Genomic DNA, 15,439 nt, shown 5'->3' with positions numbered 1-15,439 from the left:
ACCATTAATAAAATAAAACCCATGTTAAAAAACGTGTCTTCTTTGTCCTCTACCTTTAATATTAACCTATTTCTGTACAATCTAGTATTTTTTAAATTATATTTTCATCTGTAGGAGTTTCCTCATTCTTCCAGTGTTGTACAAATACAATTCTCACTGCTGTCAAGACATATAGTATTAAATATTTGTTCCCTTTGTCATATTTTTCTGGTATTATACCTAACAAATATATTTCTGACTTTAAATCTATATGTTTAACATTTTCTCTAACCATGTATGTATTTTCATACAATTTTTTTTTGCCTTTTGGCATGTTCACCACATATGGTAATAAGAGCCTAGTATCTGAATACATTTCAACATTTGGCGGACATGTTTTTAAACATCTTTGCTACCCTTCCTGGTGGCAAATGTCACCTGTAAAACATTTTATAAAGGTTTTCCTTACAGGTAGTTGCTATTGTCAATTTATAATTTCTATCCCAAGGTTTTTGCCATCTATCTAATTCTATGGTAGATCCATAGTTTTTGCCAATGCTCTCATTGTTTCTTTCACTTGTTCATCTTCCATTTTAAGGCTTAATAGAAAGCTATATATATTCTTTATTAATTCCTCATCCGTCGCTAATAGTATCCAGTCAAGAGTTGTAGGTGTGGCCACCATTCTAAGTCCACACCTTTGTTTTGTAGTTCCTGTTTTGTTTTTAGTTCCCCTTCTTCATTCATAATGTCTTTATATGTTAGTTTTTTTCAAATTTACAACATTTGGATGTATCAATGCTTCCATTGTGGAAAGCCAAGCTGGTATTTTCATATAGTTTTTTGCTTTAACTTTTTTAAATAATAAGAATAAAACATTTCTTACATCGTGTCTTTGAAAATATCTATGTATTTTATTCTTTTCCTACCACAAAAAGACATGCCATCCCAATTGAAGATCATGTCCCTCCAACAGTCATAGTCTTCTATGTCTTAGATTTATCCATTCTTTCACCCTAGTTAGTACAAAAGCTTGGTAAAAAGCTCCCAATCCGGCAACCCAAAGCCCCCATTGTGTTTAGATTCTTGCAGCATTTTCAGTCTTATTCTTGCTCTTTTTTCTTGCCTAACATATTTCAAGATTATTGTATTTAGCTCATAAGAGTTTTTCTCCCTCTAATTTTATAGGGATCGCTTGGAACAAAAAAAGTACCATCGGCAGGATATTCATTTTTATGGTTGTTATTTTTCCTCTCATAGACAGTTGCAAGGTTTTCCAGTTCTCCAAGTCCAATTTAATTTGTTGTATTAATCTTTTATAATTATCTCCTTTAATAGTTGCACATCTTGCTGTTAAGTATACTCCCAAATATTTAACTTTCTTGACTACTTTGTCCATTCATTTTTCTATTTATCTGTAAGGGAAATAAGTTGACTGCTGTCCACAGGATATTTTTCTGCCCACTGTGCATTCTTTCCCGAGGAGCATTCTCTTTCACAAAAGCTCCTTCCGCATTCCATACATTTCTATTTCCCTCCGTTGTGGATCCTCTTATGGACAGCAAGGTTACTGTTAAATCTGAAGCTGTTTCCACATTCTAGGCATTTATAAGGTTTCTCTCCTGTGTGGGTCCTTTTATGGGAAGACAGAGACCTACTGGCAGCGAAGGTCTTTCCACACTCTGTGCACTTATAAGGTTTTTCTCCTGTATGGAACTTGTTATGCAAACTAAGTTGACTGCTTCGGCTGAAGCTCTTCCCACACTCCATACATTTATAGGGTTTCTCTCCTGTGTGGATCCTCTCGTGAGAAGTAAGAGAAGTCTTGATAGTGAAGCTCTTTCCACACTCTAGGCATCTATAGGGTTTCTGTCCCGTGTGGAGCTGTTTATGGAGGATCAGGTAACTGCTACTTTTATAGCTGTTTCCACACTCCATGCATTTATAGGGTTTTTCTCCTGTGTGAACCCGTTTATGGGAACCAAGGTCACAACTTTGCCTGAAGCGCTTCCCACAGTCTAGGCATTTATAGGGTTTTTCTCCTGTGTGGACCCGTTCATGAGAAGTAAGAGAACTCTTTACACTGAAGCTGTTTCCACACTCCATGCATGTATAGGGTTTTTCTCCTGTGTGGACTCGTTTATGGGAAGCAAGGCTACTGCTTTGGCTGAAGCCCTTCCCACAGTCTAGGCATTTATAGGGCTTTTCTCCTGTGTGGATCAGTTTATGACAATTAAGAGAACTCTTTCCCTTGAAGCTCTTCCCACACTCCTTGCATTTAAAGGGTCTTTCTTCTGTATGAATCTTTTTATGTGACGTAAGGGAACACTTTGTACTGAACCTTTTCCCACAATCCACACATTTATAAGGTTTTTCCCCTGAATGGATCCTTTTGTGGCACATCAGGTAATTACTACTTCTGAAGCTCTTCCCACATTCTATGCATTTAAAGGGTTTTTCTCCAGTGTGTATCCTTTTATGGGAAGTAAGGGAATACTTCCTACTGAACCGTTGTCCACAATCCACACATTTGTAAGGTTTTCTCCCTGTATGGATCCTTTTGTGGCATATCAGGGAACTACTAGTGCTGAAGCTCTTCCCACACTGTTTGCATTTAAAGAGTTTTTCTCCTGTATGGATCCGTTTATGAGAAGTAAGAGAACTCTTTACACTGAAGCTCTTTCCACACTCCATGCATTTATAGGGTTTTTCTCCCGTGTGGATCCGTTTATGGGAAGCAAGGCTACCGATTTGGCTGAAGTTCTTCCCACAGTCTGTGCATTTATAGGGTTTTTCTCCTGTGTGGACCCGTTTATGACAATTGAGAGCACTGCTTCCCCTGAAGCTCTTTCCACACTCCATGCATTTATAGGGTTTTTCTCCTGTATGTATCCTTTTATGGGATGTAAGGGAACACTGCATGCTGAATCTTTTCCCACAATCCACACATTTATAAGGTTTTTCCCTTGAATGGACCCTTCTATGGCACATCAGGTAAATACTACTTTTGAAGCTCTTCCCACATTCTATACATTTAAAGGGTTTTTCTCTGGTATGTATCCTTTTATGGGAAGTAAGGGAATACTTCCTACTGAACCTTTTCCCACAATCCACACATTTATAAGGTGTTTCTCCTGAATGGATCCTTTTATGGCATATCAGGTCACTACTAATTCTGAAGCTCTTCCCACATTCTATACACTTAAAGGGTTTTTCTCCAGTATGTATCCTTTTATGGGAAGTAAGGGAACCCTTCCTACTGAAACTTTTTTCACAATCCACACATTTATGGATCTTTTTATGAGAAGTTAAATTACCTCTTCTTCCAATGCTTTTTCCATAGTCCACACCGTTGTAGGGCTTCTCCCTTGCCTGGTTCTTTTTATGTGAAGTAAGATTATTATTGCTGGAGCTTCTTCCCGATTTGCAGGGGTTACTAACATTGGGATTTGCTTTGAATCTGTTTCTACTTTGACATTTCCCCGTATTTTCTTTGGAATCACGTTGGGTCAGGAAATGATCTATTTCCACCGATTCAAGAATAGATTTTTCTCTCAAATTGTGCTTCTTTTCATGTTTTTTCCTTCCGTGCTTATTTGTAGATGTTTCTTCAGGAATTTCAGTTGTGATTATTTGCAATGACACTAAATTTGGCTCTTGGTTGTTTTCCTTCTTCTGCGCATCAAATGCTTATGGGGGAAGAAAAATAAATTAGAATAATATACAACATCCATTTTGGTGTCCCTATGCATAGATTTATCTACTACTAGGCATCTGAAGAGAAAGGAACGAGGGAAATGGCAGCATGAATATTTGTTAATAACTTAAAAGACTAACATGGCTGCTCATCTAACCCTCATTCCTGGCAGTTAAAAAGTTAAAGCAAAAACAAGTCTTGACATCATGATGTAGCACACAAATTATCTCAACTATGACACACCCAATTTGTATTAATAAGACAACATATGTCATTGCAAAACAAAGCAGTACAAAATTTGTTGCTAAGTAGGACAACTGCAACAGGCAAAAACAGCCTCTCCCTGATCGTCTTCCCAATAACTCTGCAGTAATGACCCAGGGCCCAAGGATGACAAGACTGAATGTCAACCCTTGCTGGTCATCACACTGATCTCATTCTTCTAAATGAAATTCTGCTACTTAGAAGACCATGAAAGGGGACTGGAAGTAATGTAAAAAGAAAAAAAAAGAAATGAAATCATGTTTAACAAGTTGCGTATAGAGGAACCCTTACCTAAAGAGGCCACAATCCTAGACGTTTCCAACATGACTTCTTGATACAAGGCTTTCTGGCTAGGATCTAGCAGCAACCACTCTTCACTGGTGAAATTAACAGCCACCTCCTCAAAGGACACAGGACCCTAAAGAAGGAAGAATTCTTGTGAGCAGAATCAATAGAATTTGCAAGATCTCCTTTAATCTGCAAATCCTAAAAGCACAAATGTCTATGGAGATTCTCTGTCATCCATGGTCATGGTTGTCCCAAAGGTGCGCTTCTCATCCAAGAAATTTCTTCAACAACCAGGAAGTCTAGTTGCTTCTTGAAAAAAGCACCTTTGGAACTAAAAGCCAAAATAAAAATTCTTCAATTGACATTTCCCTAGGTGGACCCAACACATTATATGATAAAAAGGGCAGAATCCACAGCCTACTGCCGACATTCAATTAGTGCATGTTTTATCACCTTGACTGACTCTGCTGACCTTCAATATCATCAATCTGTCTTGATCAAGTGCATAGAGTGCCTCAGACAAACGATCTACCAGTGGCGCCAATGTTTCATGATGTTTGCAAGAGGTTCTGTGGGATTTCTGTGTCACATACTAACCAAATGGTCTTTGTGATTCGTTAAAAGGTCACCCTTGCTCACACTCATGAACATTTTGGTTTAACATTTTTGTTTTCGAAGTATAAAATACAAAGAAAAAAAAACATGGAAAAGAGGAGAGAAAGCGGAAAAGAGAGGATGACATGGCCAGCAGCTGACACGCCGAAAGAATCTCCTCTCCCTGGACTGCCATTTTTCCAACTTAGCAACAGGAGGAACAGCCTTCCTTTTGTCTGCTTGACTTTCCGAGGTTAAGGAAAGTCCCAGAATCATCCCTCAAGCTGTGGTTTTGATCTGCTACCATGTTTTCCCAAAAATAGGACCTGGTCTCATAATTTTTTGGTCACCAAAATAAACACCAGGGCTTATTTTCATTGAGGTCTTATTTTTTTTGTGCTGCAACAGACAAAGAGAGATGTGTGTATGTGTGGAGGATGACGTTTCCTCACCTTGCTCACCACCACAACAAAGCAGGAGGCCGAGTTTACACTGGTGCTGCGGCCACTAAGTGAGGCGGTGGGAGCGTGGAGGATGAAGCCCCAACAGTATCCTTGGCTGCTCGGACTTCAGAGCCGTGATGCTGGCAGTGAGGTGGCGGTGGCAAGCATCCCCTTCTCTATCACTTAACAGCGGCCGCCAACAGGGCACCACCTGCCACCACTCACATTCCACCACCAGTTGCCTGAAGCCCTTGGGGGATTTTTTTTTAAATTTTCATTTATATCCCGCCATTCTCCGAAGACTCAGGGCGGCTTACACTATGTGAAGCAATAGTCTTCATCCATTTGTATATTATGTACAAAGTCAACATTGCCCCCAACAATCTGGGTCCTCATTTTACCTACCTTATAAAGGATGGAAGGCTGAGTCAACCTTGGGCCTGGTGGGACTTGAACCTGCAGTAATTGCAAGCAGCTGCTGTTAATAACAGGCTGCATTTGCCTTGCCACCTGCTTTTCAGCTCCTGCCCATCTCCTCTTGCTTCCCCAAAGCATCCGTTCACTAATCTGCTTTCCAGCTCCATTCGCCACCACTGCATGTAGGGCAACAAAAGAAGGCTGTGGAACTACCGGTAAAAAAGTTCAATCAGACCTTCCAACTTTGCGAGATATTTTTTTTCCCAAGAAGTTGGAAGGTTTGATCTTTTTAATTTTTAGTCCTAAAAACTTCTTTTGTTTCCCTGCATGTGGCGGCTGAGAACGGAGGTGGAAAGCTGGTTAGTGAAGGAAGGAATTGTGGTTGTTCTGGGGTGGGAATTGTGGATGCAAAATCCTAACTCTCCACCCTATCCCAGAGCAATCGTTTTTATTTTTTTCCCTTTTACTTTACTTTTAAAATTGCTCTAAACTGTTTTGTTGTGGGTGGTTGAAATTGCCAATATTTAAGTGTTTGGATTGGCTATGGAAAAAAATAATTAAATGAATAAATAACAGTCTCTAAACACTAGAGGGAGCCACGAGGATGCCTAATTCTAAGCTGGTGTCAGTTATAAAGAAGATTCTTGATCAGTTCTTTGAGAAGATTCGTCTGTCAGTTTTGGAAGGCAATTTTCTTTTTGCTTTGTAACTGCCACATATTTTAGCTGGGAAAGTTGGGAGGGGGTTGTTGTTGGGGGTGTTCCTTGAACCCTGACATCGTCATTTTGTGAATCAACCAAAATATAAAATAGAACAAGAAACACAACTAGGTGTAGAAAATGTAGAAAATGATCAACCTACTGTGTCAACTTTACAAATACCTGATAATGAAAAACTACCTAACTGTAACCTCAGAATATAAATCTGACTTCACCAAACACCTGAATAGATGCTAATATTACTTTAATTCCGAAAGAAGACTCAGATTTGACACATCTAAAGAATTATAGACCCATATCATTATTAAATGCTGATTATAAAATTTTTGCATCAATAATGGCAGAGAAATTAAAAAGATTTCTGACTGAATGTATCCACCCAGATCAAAATGGGTTCCTTCCAAAAAGACAAATTAAAAACAATGTAGGATTTATACCAGATAACACTGGGATATTATGAAGTGTACTCAGAAAAACAAATGACAAGAAGGGGACTGTGACTGGCGTTGTCTGTGAAGGATGCGGAATCGCAAAAATCAGCTAGTTGCGGGTCCTCTCTTTCTCACACAGTCTTCTCTTTCTCGCACGCAAGTATGTGAAGTAGATTCACAATTTCTAAGAGGTCAAGTTTGGGACTTTCGCTTCATGGGCATTAACAAAGCTGAGCAAAAGGTTATGGTTGTAATGTTACTTTCGACTGTACCAAAGAGTGTCGAAAGTTGATGGCTTTTTTTCCCTCCTAATACTCCCTTTTTTCCGTTCCTCTCTTCTTAAGTTTTCCATGGGTTTTTTTTTGTATTTTTTACTTTGATAAACTAATAAAAAAGTTAAATTGAAAAAAAACACACCACTCATGAACATTCATGAAAATACTAGGGATTCACTTCCAGGCATCAAGATGTAGATGATACACAAAGCAATTTCTGCTTCTCCTGTTTTTATCCCTTTCCCCAACAATAGGAAAAAAAGATTACACTTAAAATAAAGTAGATTTAGCCTATCTGTTCATCTCCTTTCTCCTTTACTTGGGACGGACAACATGAACTGCCATGTGGCATTTTTTGAAACCAGAATTATACAACCACTAAGGAATTCCATAGATCTCCAAGTCTTTGTTGAGAGGTGGGCCTAGTTTGACTGATCGTAAATTTAGATTTCTAATTTCCTTGTTGTGCTTTGCTCAGGAATAGCAGTATCATAGGTTGAGTCCCCAAAGGAAACCAGAGGTCTCCTCCTGCTCCCCCATATAAGGTGCTAATCTCTTTCTTCCTACCTGAGTCTGGAATCCGGCAGTTCCTTCAGCTCCACCAGTAGAAGGAGATGATTCAGTGAACAACAGTGACTCCATTTTGTCCACTGGGAAGGAGAGACAGGATGGAAACAGGAAAGGGTTCAACTTAACTTGTGAAACCACCACTTAAGATTTCTTCCCGTCTTGCCCAGGAAACCTCCATTTGCCTCTTCTACACTCTGCTTTTCATAGGCTCCAACATGGGAGCCAAGAATGAAAGGAGAAGACCAAACCCACCACATGCTGAAGAACGAACCTCAGTTAAATTGTTCTCCTAACCTTTGGAAATGGCCCAGCAGGGATATTTGTAGGAATTCAGTCAAAATTATCTCTTAAGAAAGGCCAGAAACAAAGAGAAATCTCTCAGGATGGAGGAGGAGCCAGAATGTAACTCAAGGTGGTCCCTACAAGAGTTGGTCTTTATGGCAAATTATAGGCTTGTTCTGAAGGGAGGGAATTCCTTTGTGCGCCTTAAGTCTTCTAGCTTGAAAAGGGAGTTCTGTCTTTCTTAATGGGTCACCTTCTACTAAGTCCAAGGACTAAGACATGAGAAGACACAGAGAATTAAGGAGAACTAGAATCTTTCTAGAAAGTCTCCAACCCAGTGGAACAGTCTGCCCTTACCTAGTGAGGTAGCCTGACCTTGACTTTTATCCTCGGGGATCCCTCGGAAAGACAGATCAGGAGAAAGATTTGTGCAATCCACCCTGTTACTCCCCATCCCTGGAAGGACCTCAGAACCTGAAATGTAAGCAAAGAATAGGAGTTAAGGGGACAGGAGAAAAGAGGATGTGGATTTTATTTTCTGCCCACAAAACCCTTCTGTCCATCAGTGGCGAAGGATGAGACCCAATGGGAGACTTGCTCCAAATGAGATATTCTTTGGAAGGACACAACCAATTTCGCTAATGTGGTTCTCTAAATATCTACTCGGATTATTAATCTCCCAAACCCTATCAGGGACATATTAAAGAATTCAAGCATGTGGAGATCCCTTCATATTCCCCAGAGATCTCTGACCTGGAGCTCTTCCTGCTTGTTGGCTTTTCAGCCAGGCTCAGAAGGGATCTTCCAGCCACTGGCACCGCCGGGCAACTGGTCTCGGCTGGCTCTCCAAAGATCCTTCCAGTCTTCCAGGGATCTGAATCTAAATGGAGATATGAGCAGGGGATCCCTTTAGGCTTCCTTCTCTCCTCCCCCCAGCCCCATTCTTGCATCTCCCCCCATGCACAGCCAAGAGCAGTTATGGGGCGGGTTTCTCGCTCCCTCCAAGCCTCAAATCTCCTTCCCTCCCCTGGGGAGGATATGAATCGCATGATCCCATCTTGCTCGCTCCCACCAGATTCCCAGGGAGCAACTCTCAGCCGGAACTACCAAACCATTCAGATGGAGTGGAGCATGCGCAGTGGCCTCGCTGTCGACAGCCAAAAACATCGCCCTCTGCTGGCACCAGGGGTGAAATGGCGGCCGTGTGGGGCAGCTTTGGAGGCTGTGCAGGGCAACTTCTGCCCGGAGCTGCACCTGCCCTGGAGAGGCGAGCTCTGCAAGTGGCGTCCGGGAGAAGCCAGGCGGAGATCAGATGCCGCTTCCGTCCTTTTGGGAACTCTGTCAATTTTCTCATTCATTCTCTCTCTCTCTCTCTCTCTCTCTCTTACACACACACACAAACCCACAGAGGGTTTGTCTCAAAGGTGCTTTTTAAAGATGCAATTGGACTTCGTTTTTTAATATAATATAACAACAGAGTTGGAAGGGACCTTGGAGGCCTTCTAGTCCAACCCCCTGCCCAGGCAGGAAACCCTACACCATCTCAGTCAGATGGTTATCCAACATTTTCTTAAAAATTTCCAGTGTTGGAGCATTCACAACTTCTGCAGGCAAGTCATTCCACTGATTAATTGTTCTGACTGTCAGGAAATTTCTCCTTAGTTCTAAGTTGCTTCTTTCCTTGATCAGTTTCCACCCGTTGCTTCTTGTCCTGCCCTCAGGTGCTTTGGAGAACAGCCCAACTCCCTCTTCTTTGTGGCAACCCCTGAGATATTGGAACACTGCTATCATGTCTCCCCTGGTCCTTCTTTTCGTTAAACTAGACATACCCAGTTCCTGCAACCGTTCTTCATATCTTTTAGCCTCCAGTCCCCTAATCATCTTTGTTGCTCTTCTCTGCACTCTTTCTAGAGTCTCAAGATCTTTTTTACATCGTGGCGACCAAAACTGAATGCAATATTCCAAGTGTGGCCTTACCAAGGCATTATAAAGTGGTATTAACACTTCACGTGATCCTGATTCTATCCCTCTGTTTATGCAGCCCAGAACTGTGTTGGCTTTTTTAGCAGCTGCTGCACACTGCTGGCTCATATCTAAATGGTTATCCACTAGGACTCTGAGATCCCTCTCACAGGTACTACTATTGAGCAAGGTACCACATATCCGGTACCTGTGCATTTTGGTTTTTTTTTTGCCTAAATATAGAACCTTACTTTTTTCACTGTTGAATTTCATTTTGTTAGATAGCGCCCAATTTTCTTTGAAGACATTTTGCTTCTTATCCAAGATGCTTCTTCAGCTCTAATTGGATGGTGGGGAATGGAAGGATTGATACTCCTTGCAGACTGCTGGGACATTTGCAATGTTTTAGCGAGTCCTTGAGGCCACTTGGAGGTCTATCTGGCTCTTCCTCAGGGTCACCCGAGTAGTGCAAATGAGTGTGGAGCCTTCTTGGAAGTGCTGAAAGGACCGTGCTGTAAACCCTCATCTTTTCCTTGAGATGAAGAAGCTGCTTGGATGAGAAGCGAAGCATCCTCAAAAGAAAAACAGAAAGTCCAGTTGCCTTTTGAAACAGCACCTTGGGACAACTATGATCTGGAGGACTGAGAATTTCCATAGACTCATTTTAGCAAGCTAATGAGCCTTTCTGGAACAAGTGGAGACTGATAGACCAGGGGGGCGGGTTGAGGCTCACCCCCCCCGAAAAAAAAGTCAGAACATATTACATTCTGCTACTTTTGAGATTTTGAACGATAGAATAGAATAGAATAGAATAGAATAGAATTTTTTATTGGCCAAGTGTGATTGGACACACAAGGAATTTGTCTTGGGTGCAGATGCTCTCTATGCATATGCCTGCTAATGTATCCCTATATTGCTTATTGCTTATATCAGACTTATATACCGCTTCACAGTGCTTTACAGCTCTCTCTAAGCAGTTTACAGAGTCAGCATATTGTCCCCAACAATCTGGGTCCTCATTTCACCCACCTCGGAAGGATGGAAGGCTGAGTCAACCTTGAGCTGGTGAGACCTGAACTGCCAAACTGCTGGCAGCCGGTGATCAGCAGAAATACCCTAAAGTATTGCATTCTAGCCACTGCACCACCGTGCCTCAATTGTATTGTAGACTACATCCTCATAAAACTGTCACCAGAGTTTCCTGGGCCACATCCTCTGAGTTTTCTCCTCCTTCATCTTTCGGAGCAGATGATGGAGCCAGGAGGGACAATCCCTGTTTCCATCCTCCAAACAACCCACAAAAGGCTGCCTGCAGTGATACATTTCATCCAGATTTTTCACCTTTGTGTAAATAAATCCCAGGAGATACATGGAGATTTCTCCCAAGAAATGGGAATGCAGACTCTGACCTTGATCACCGAGCTTCAGTATTCATGTAATTGATCATTATGGAACTAAGGATGGTGAGAAAAGCGTGGAGGGGAAAATGACAGCCACTACCCTGGAAGACAGAGATAAATGTTAAAAAGATCCTCATCACCTGATGCTTCATAGATGTCAAACTTCCCGGGAGGTCAGGGAAACAGGCTCCCCATGAAGTAGAAGGGGGAGAGTCACACAGAGAGTCCTCTGGAAAGCAAGAGTTGATCGTGCACTGGAAGGCTAGAGTCACGTGTCATGGCGGGGGGTCGTGTGAAAAACAAGTGAGCTGTGGCTGGAGGAGACCTCTAGATTTGGGGCCTCATCGGCTAGTGGCCTGGGATTTCCCCATCTCAGCAATCATTGCCTCCCCTAGACATTGCTTCACTCGGGGGCCCACCTGTGCCCTCTTTGGGACACCCTCCCTCCAGTTGAACACAGAAAGGTCCCCTCCAGTTGTGCTGCACAGAACCTGCATAACCCTTCCCCCTTTGTTTCTGCTCCAAAGGCTTTCTCGGCAGGGAGAAATCAACAGTGATACTGCCCAGAGACCGATGACTCAACAGAAAGCAGGATTCCCATTGGCGCAAACTGATTCCTGGCAAGCCAAGTTCGAAGTATCCGTCAAGCCCCCTCTCCCAATTCCACTTCTCTCCTCTCTTGTGGGAAGCTTCCATGGGCTCTGCACTTTGCTGCTGCTGGTGTGGATGTCCGCAGAGAGCCCTGGAAGCGAAGTGGGGAAGGAGGACTCATGGTAACGATGGGGGAGTAGGAGGGACCATTGATACTGCTGGGAGAGAGTTGATTGGGACCCCCCCCCCCAGGTGAGACACGAGTGAGGTGGAGCTTGCATGGCCCCTCCCCTCCCAGTGCTACTCCCTCAGAGGGAGAACCTGGAAAAGGGGTTTCCAGAGGAGTTGTTCTTAGCCGCTAAGTCGTGTCCGACCCATCACAACCCCCATGGACAATGTTCCTATAAGCTTTCCTGTCTTCTATCCCCTAGAATCCATTGAACTCATACAGACTACCTCAATGACTCCATCCAGTCACCTCATTCTCTGTCGTCCCCTTCTTCTTTTGCCCTCCATCGTTCCCAGCATTAGGCTCTTCTCCAGTGAGTCCTTGAGTCCTAGAGGGGTGGGAGGAGCCTATTCTGGCAGGAAGAGCAGAGAGACACCGCTCTAAGGCAAGAGCCACCATCTGGGGTCTTTGGGGTCCTCAGGGAGGGACTAGACTCCTTTCTCTGGGTCAGACACCGAATTGGGCCTCCTCCCCTCTCCCTCAGGGGCCCCTTTCCAGCTTCTCTGATGGGAGACCCCCAGAGGACCCTTTGAATCACCCTGTCACTGGGGCAAATGAATCGGACGATCCCCAGATCCCCACACTGGATCTCCTTTTCAAGCCCTCGGCCTCCACTCACCCCCAAAGACCCTTCAGATTAATTCGTTCAGGACTTCATTTGCAAAGGGAAAGAGTGGAATCGGTGGCTGGAGAATAAGGAATATATTGAACTTATTCAACGATACATTATTTAATGATATTAAATGGGAAGATAAATGTAGAAGCTGCCTGGATCTCCCCAATATGACTGAAAGTGCAAATCATTGAAGGCCAAAAATACCTTCCAAGTTGTAAAAAGAGGCAAAAGGCTTAAGCGGTGAATAGCGCAGGCTGGTAAAGCCTGTTATTAAGAACACAAAGCCTGCAATTACTGCAGGTTCAAGCCCGGCCCAAGGTTGACTCAGCCTTCCATCCTTTATAAGGTAGGTAAAATGAGGACCCAGATTGTGGGGGGGGGGGCAATAAGTTGACCTTGTAAATATACAAATAGAATGAGACTATTGCCTTACACACTGTAAGCCGCCCTGAGTCTTCGGAGAAGGGCGGGGTATAAATGTAAACAAAAAAAAAAAATTCTGGTTCCCCTTTGAGTCTTCTGGTGCAAAGGAAGAAGGGAAAGTTGGCTGAAGTACTTTCAATGTCTCATGGATTATCTCCAGGTGTAAAATGTACACAACTAGGAAAATTTCAATTGCTTAACCTTTCAAATTGAGAAAGATGGTTAACAATAAGGAAATATGTTTTTTAGACACCCTATACCAGTGATGGCAAACTATGGCATGTGTGCCAGAGGTGGCATACAGAGCCCTGTCTCTGGGCATGTGTGCTGTTGCCAGCTGCTCTTCCAGTTTCCAGGGTGTGCCTGCACGCCGACCAGCTGGTCTTTGTGTATACGGCAGCACTGGAACCCGGAAGACCAGCTGGCCGATGCACATGCTGCCAGCCTGCCCCATCCCGGCATATGTCCTCCTCCTCCTCCGCTTATGCGCACTTGCCAGAATGGCGTGGGCTGGGCCCTCTGCGCGTGTCTGCTTGCCGCCTATGCACATGCGCGTCTGCCAGGATGTGATGGGCCAGGGCGAAGCAATGCAGGTCAGCGCCTTACCATTTGCAGGACATCTACGCGGGACGGATCAGACCACATTGCGGGCCCTTGAGTTCAACAACCCTCCTTTAGATGGTTTCATATCACAGCAAAACCTTTTAAACAAATTAAGGACACTTCAGTCCCTAAAGGGATCTCTCTCCCATCCTGTATATAGCCCTGATGTGGGTCATGTTAATAAGGAAAATAAGTTTTATATATATATATGTTTTCTGAGGTTTTCGCGGGTGTTTATATGTAGGTCTTTGGTTATTCGGGTTTTCTCCCGCGTAAAATTGGAAGTGTCTTGGCGACGTTTCGACGAAGTCTCATTCGTCATCTTCAGGCTTCAGCTTCGTGCTTCTGGGAGCAATGTGTGATTGCAGCTGTTTCTTCCTTTTTAACTGCTAGTGGGGGTTTGAACTGATTGGGTGGGAGCTTGGCTGTGCTCTGATTGGATGTGGGTTTTTTTGTGCTCTGATTGGATGGGGGTGTGTCCTGTTTGGGTGGGGGCTTGGTTGTGCTCAAATTAGTCTGAGTTGCAGGGGGATCTGAGCTGGTGAGCTGCACTGCTGCTGTTTGGCTTCGTGTTCGTGGTCGTGCTACATCTTCGTAGTGGGTGTCAGTCTGCTGCATGTATGGATTGGAGGGGTTTGAAATGGCTAATGTTGCAGCTGCGGTCTGGCTTCTGGTCCTTGGTCGTGCTTCCTGATCAGTGTGGGTTTGGGTCTGCTTTCTGGGTGGATGTGTGGTGGTGACATCCTGTGTGGACCTCGTGAGTGTGGGTCTGGTGTCATTCCTCGTATTAGGGACACGTTTGTCAATAAGGGCAGGTTTCCAAATGGCTGGTAGGCGGGAGGTATCATCTCGTTTGTTCATGCTGTGTGGGCGTTTTTCTATCTCGATGGCTTCTCTGATTATTCTGTTGTTAAAGTGTTCAGTTTTGGCGATAGTTCTGGTCTTTTTAAAGTCAATATCGTGTCCTGTGACTTTAAAGTGTTACAACCAACTTCCCTTCCTAGATGTCTTAGTCTACAAGAAACCCAATGGCTCCCTAGGACACACCATCTACCAGAAGAAAACACACACAAACCGCTATCTGCATGCACTCTCACACCACCACCCAGCACAGATCAACTCCGTAGCCAAGACACTCATCTCTAGAACAAAATGCTTAGCTGACGAACAACACCTAAAAACCGAACTACACACTCTCACAAACGTACTAACATCCAATGGATTCCAGAGAAATAAGATTACCAAACTAATCCAAAAAGAACCCCCCACTAAAACCCAAGACAGAGAGCAAGAAAATGGCACAGCCCTCCTCCCATATATAAAAGGCACCACAGACAGAATCAGCAAGATCCTCCACAAACATAACATCAAGACAGCATTCTGCACAAACCAAAAAATATCCACCATCCTAAGAAACCCCAAAGACAAAATTGAGTTAGAAAATCAAGGAGTATATGAAATCCCATGCACCGCCTGCCCCACCACATACATTGGACAAACCAACAGAAGAATAAGTGCACGCATTGAAGAACACAAGAACTCATTCAAAAAAGAGGAACCAACTTCTTCCCTGGTCCAACACTTTAAAGTCACAGGACACGATATTGACTTTAAAAAGACCAGAACAATCGCCAAAACTGAACACTTTAACAACAG

The 15,439-nt window shown here is 43.3% G+C and overlaps 1 protein-coding gene across 4 annotated transcripts in view; it reads right to left on the bottom strand.

Moving 5' to 3' along the window:
• Positions 1-869: 869 nt before the first annotated feature.
• Positions 870-15,439, bottom strand: part of LOC131192681 (zinc finger protein 91-like) — a 29,609-nt gene continuing 15,039 nt past the window's right edge. The window contains exons 1-5 of one of the 4 annotated variants that reach the window (XM_058172063.1): positions 8,713-9,097; positions 8,317-8,433; positions 7,675-7,757; positions 4,232-4,358; positions 870-3,668 (exon numbers count right to left, since the gene is read on the bottom strand). In XM_058172063.1, coding sequence (XP_058028046.1) covers positions 1,507-3,668; positions 4,232-4,358; positions 7,675-7,757; positions 8,317-8,413 — 2,469 coding nt within the window. In that variant the 5' untranslated portion in view covers positions 8,414-8,433; positions 8,713-9,097 and the 3' untranslated portion in view covers positions 870-1,506. Of the gene's footprint in view, positions 3,669-4,231; positions 4,359-7,674; positions 7,758-7,971; positions 7,987-8,316; positions 8,434-8,712; positions 9,098-15,439 lie in introns of those variants that run through there. The other 3 variants (XM_058172064.1, XM_058172065.1, XM_058172066.1) reach the window with 3 other exon arrangements.

Source organism: Ahaetulla prasina, chromosome 2 (assembly GCF_028640845.1).
Source record: "Ahaetulla prasina isolate Xishuangbanna chromosome 2, ASM2864084v1, whole genome shotgun sequence".
Lineage (NCBI taxonomy): Eukaryota > Metazoa > Chordata > Lepidosauria > Squamata > Colubridae > Ahaetulla > Ahaetulla prasina.
Note: the sequence above shows the minus strand (reverse complement) of the source record. Positions and strands in the feature narration are given on the sequence as shown.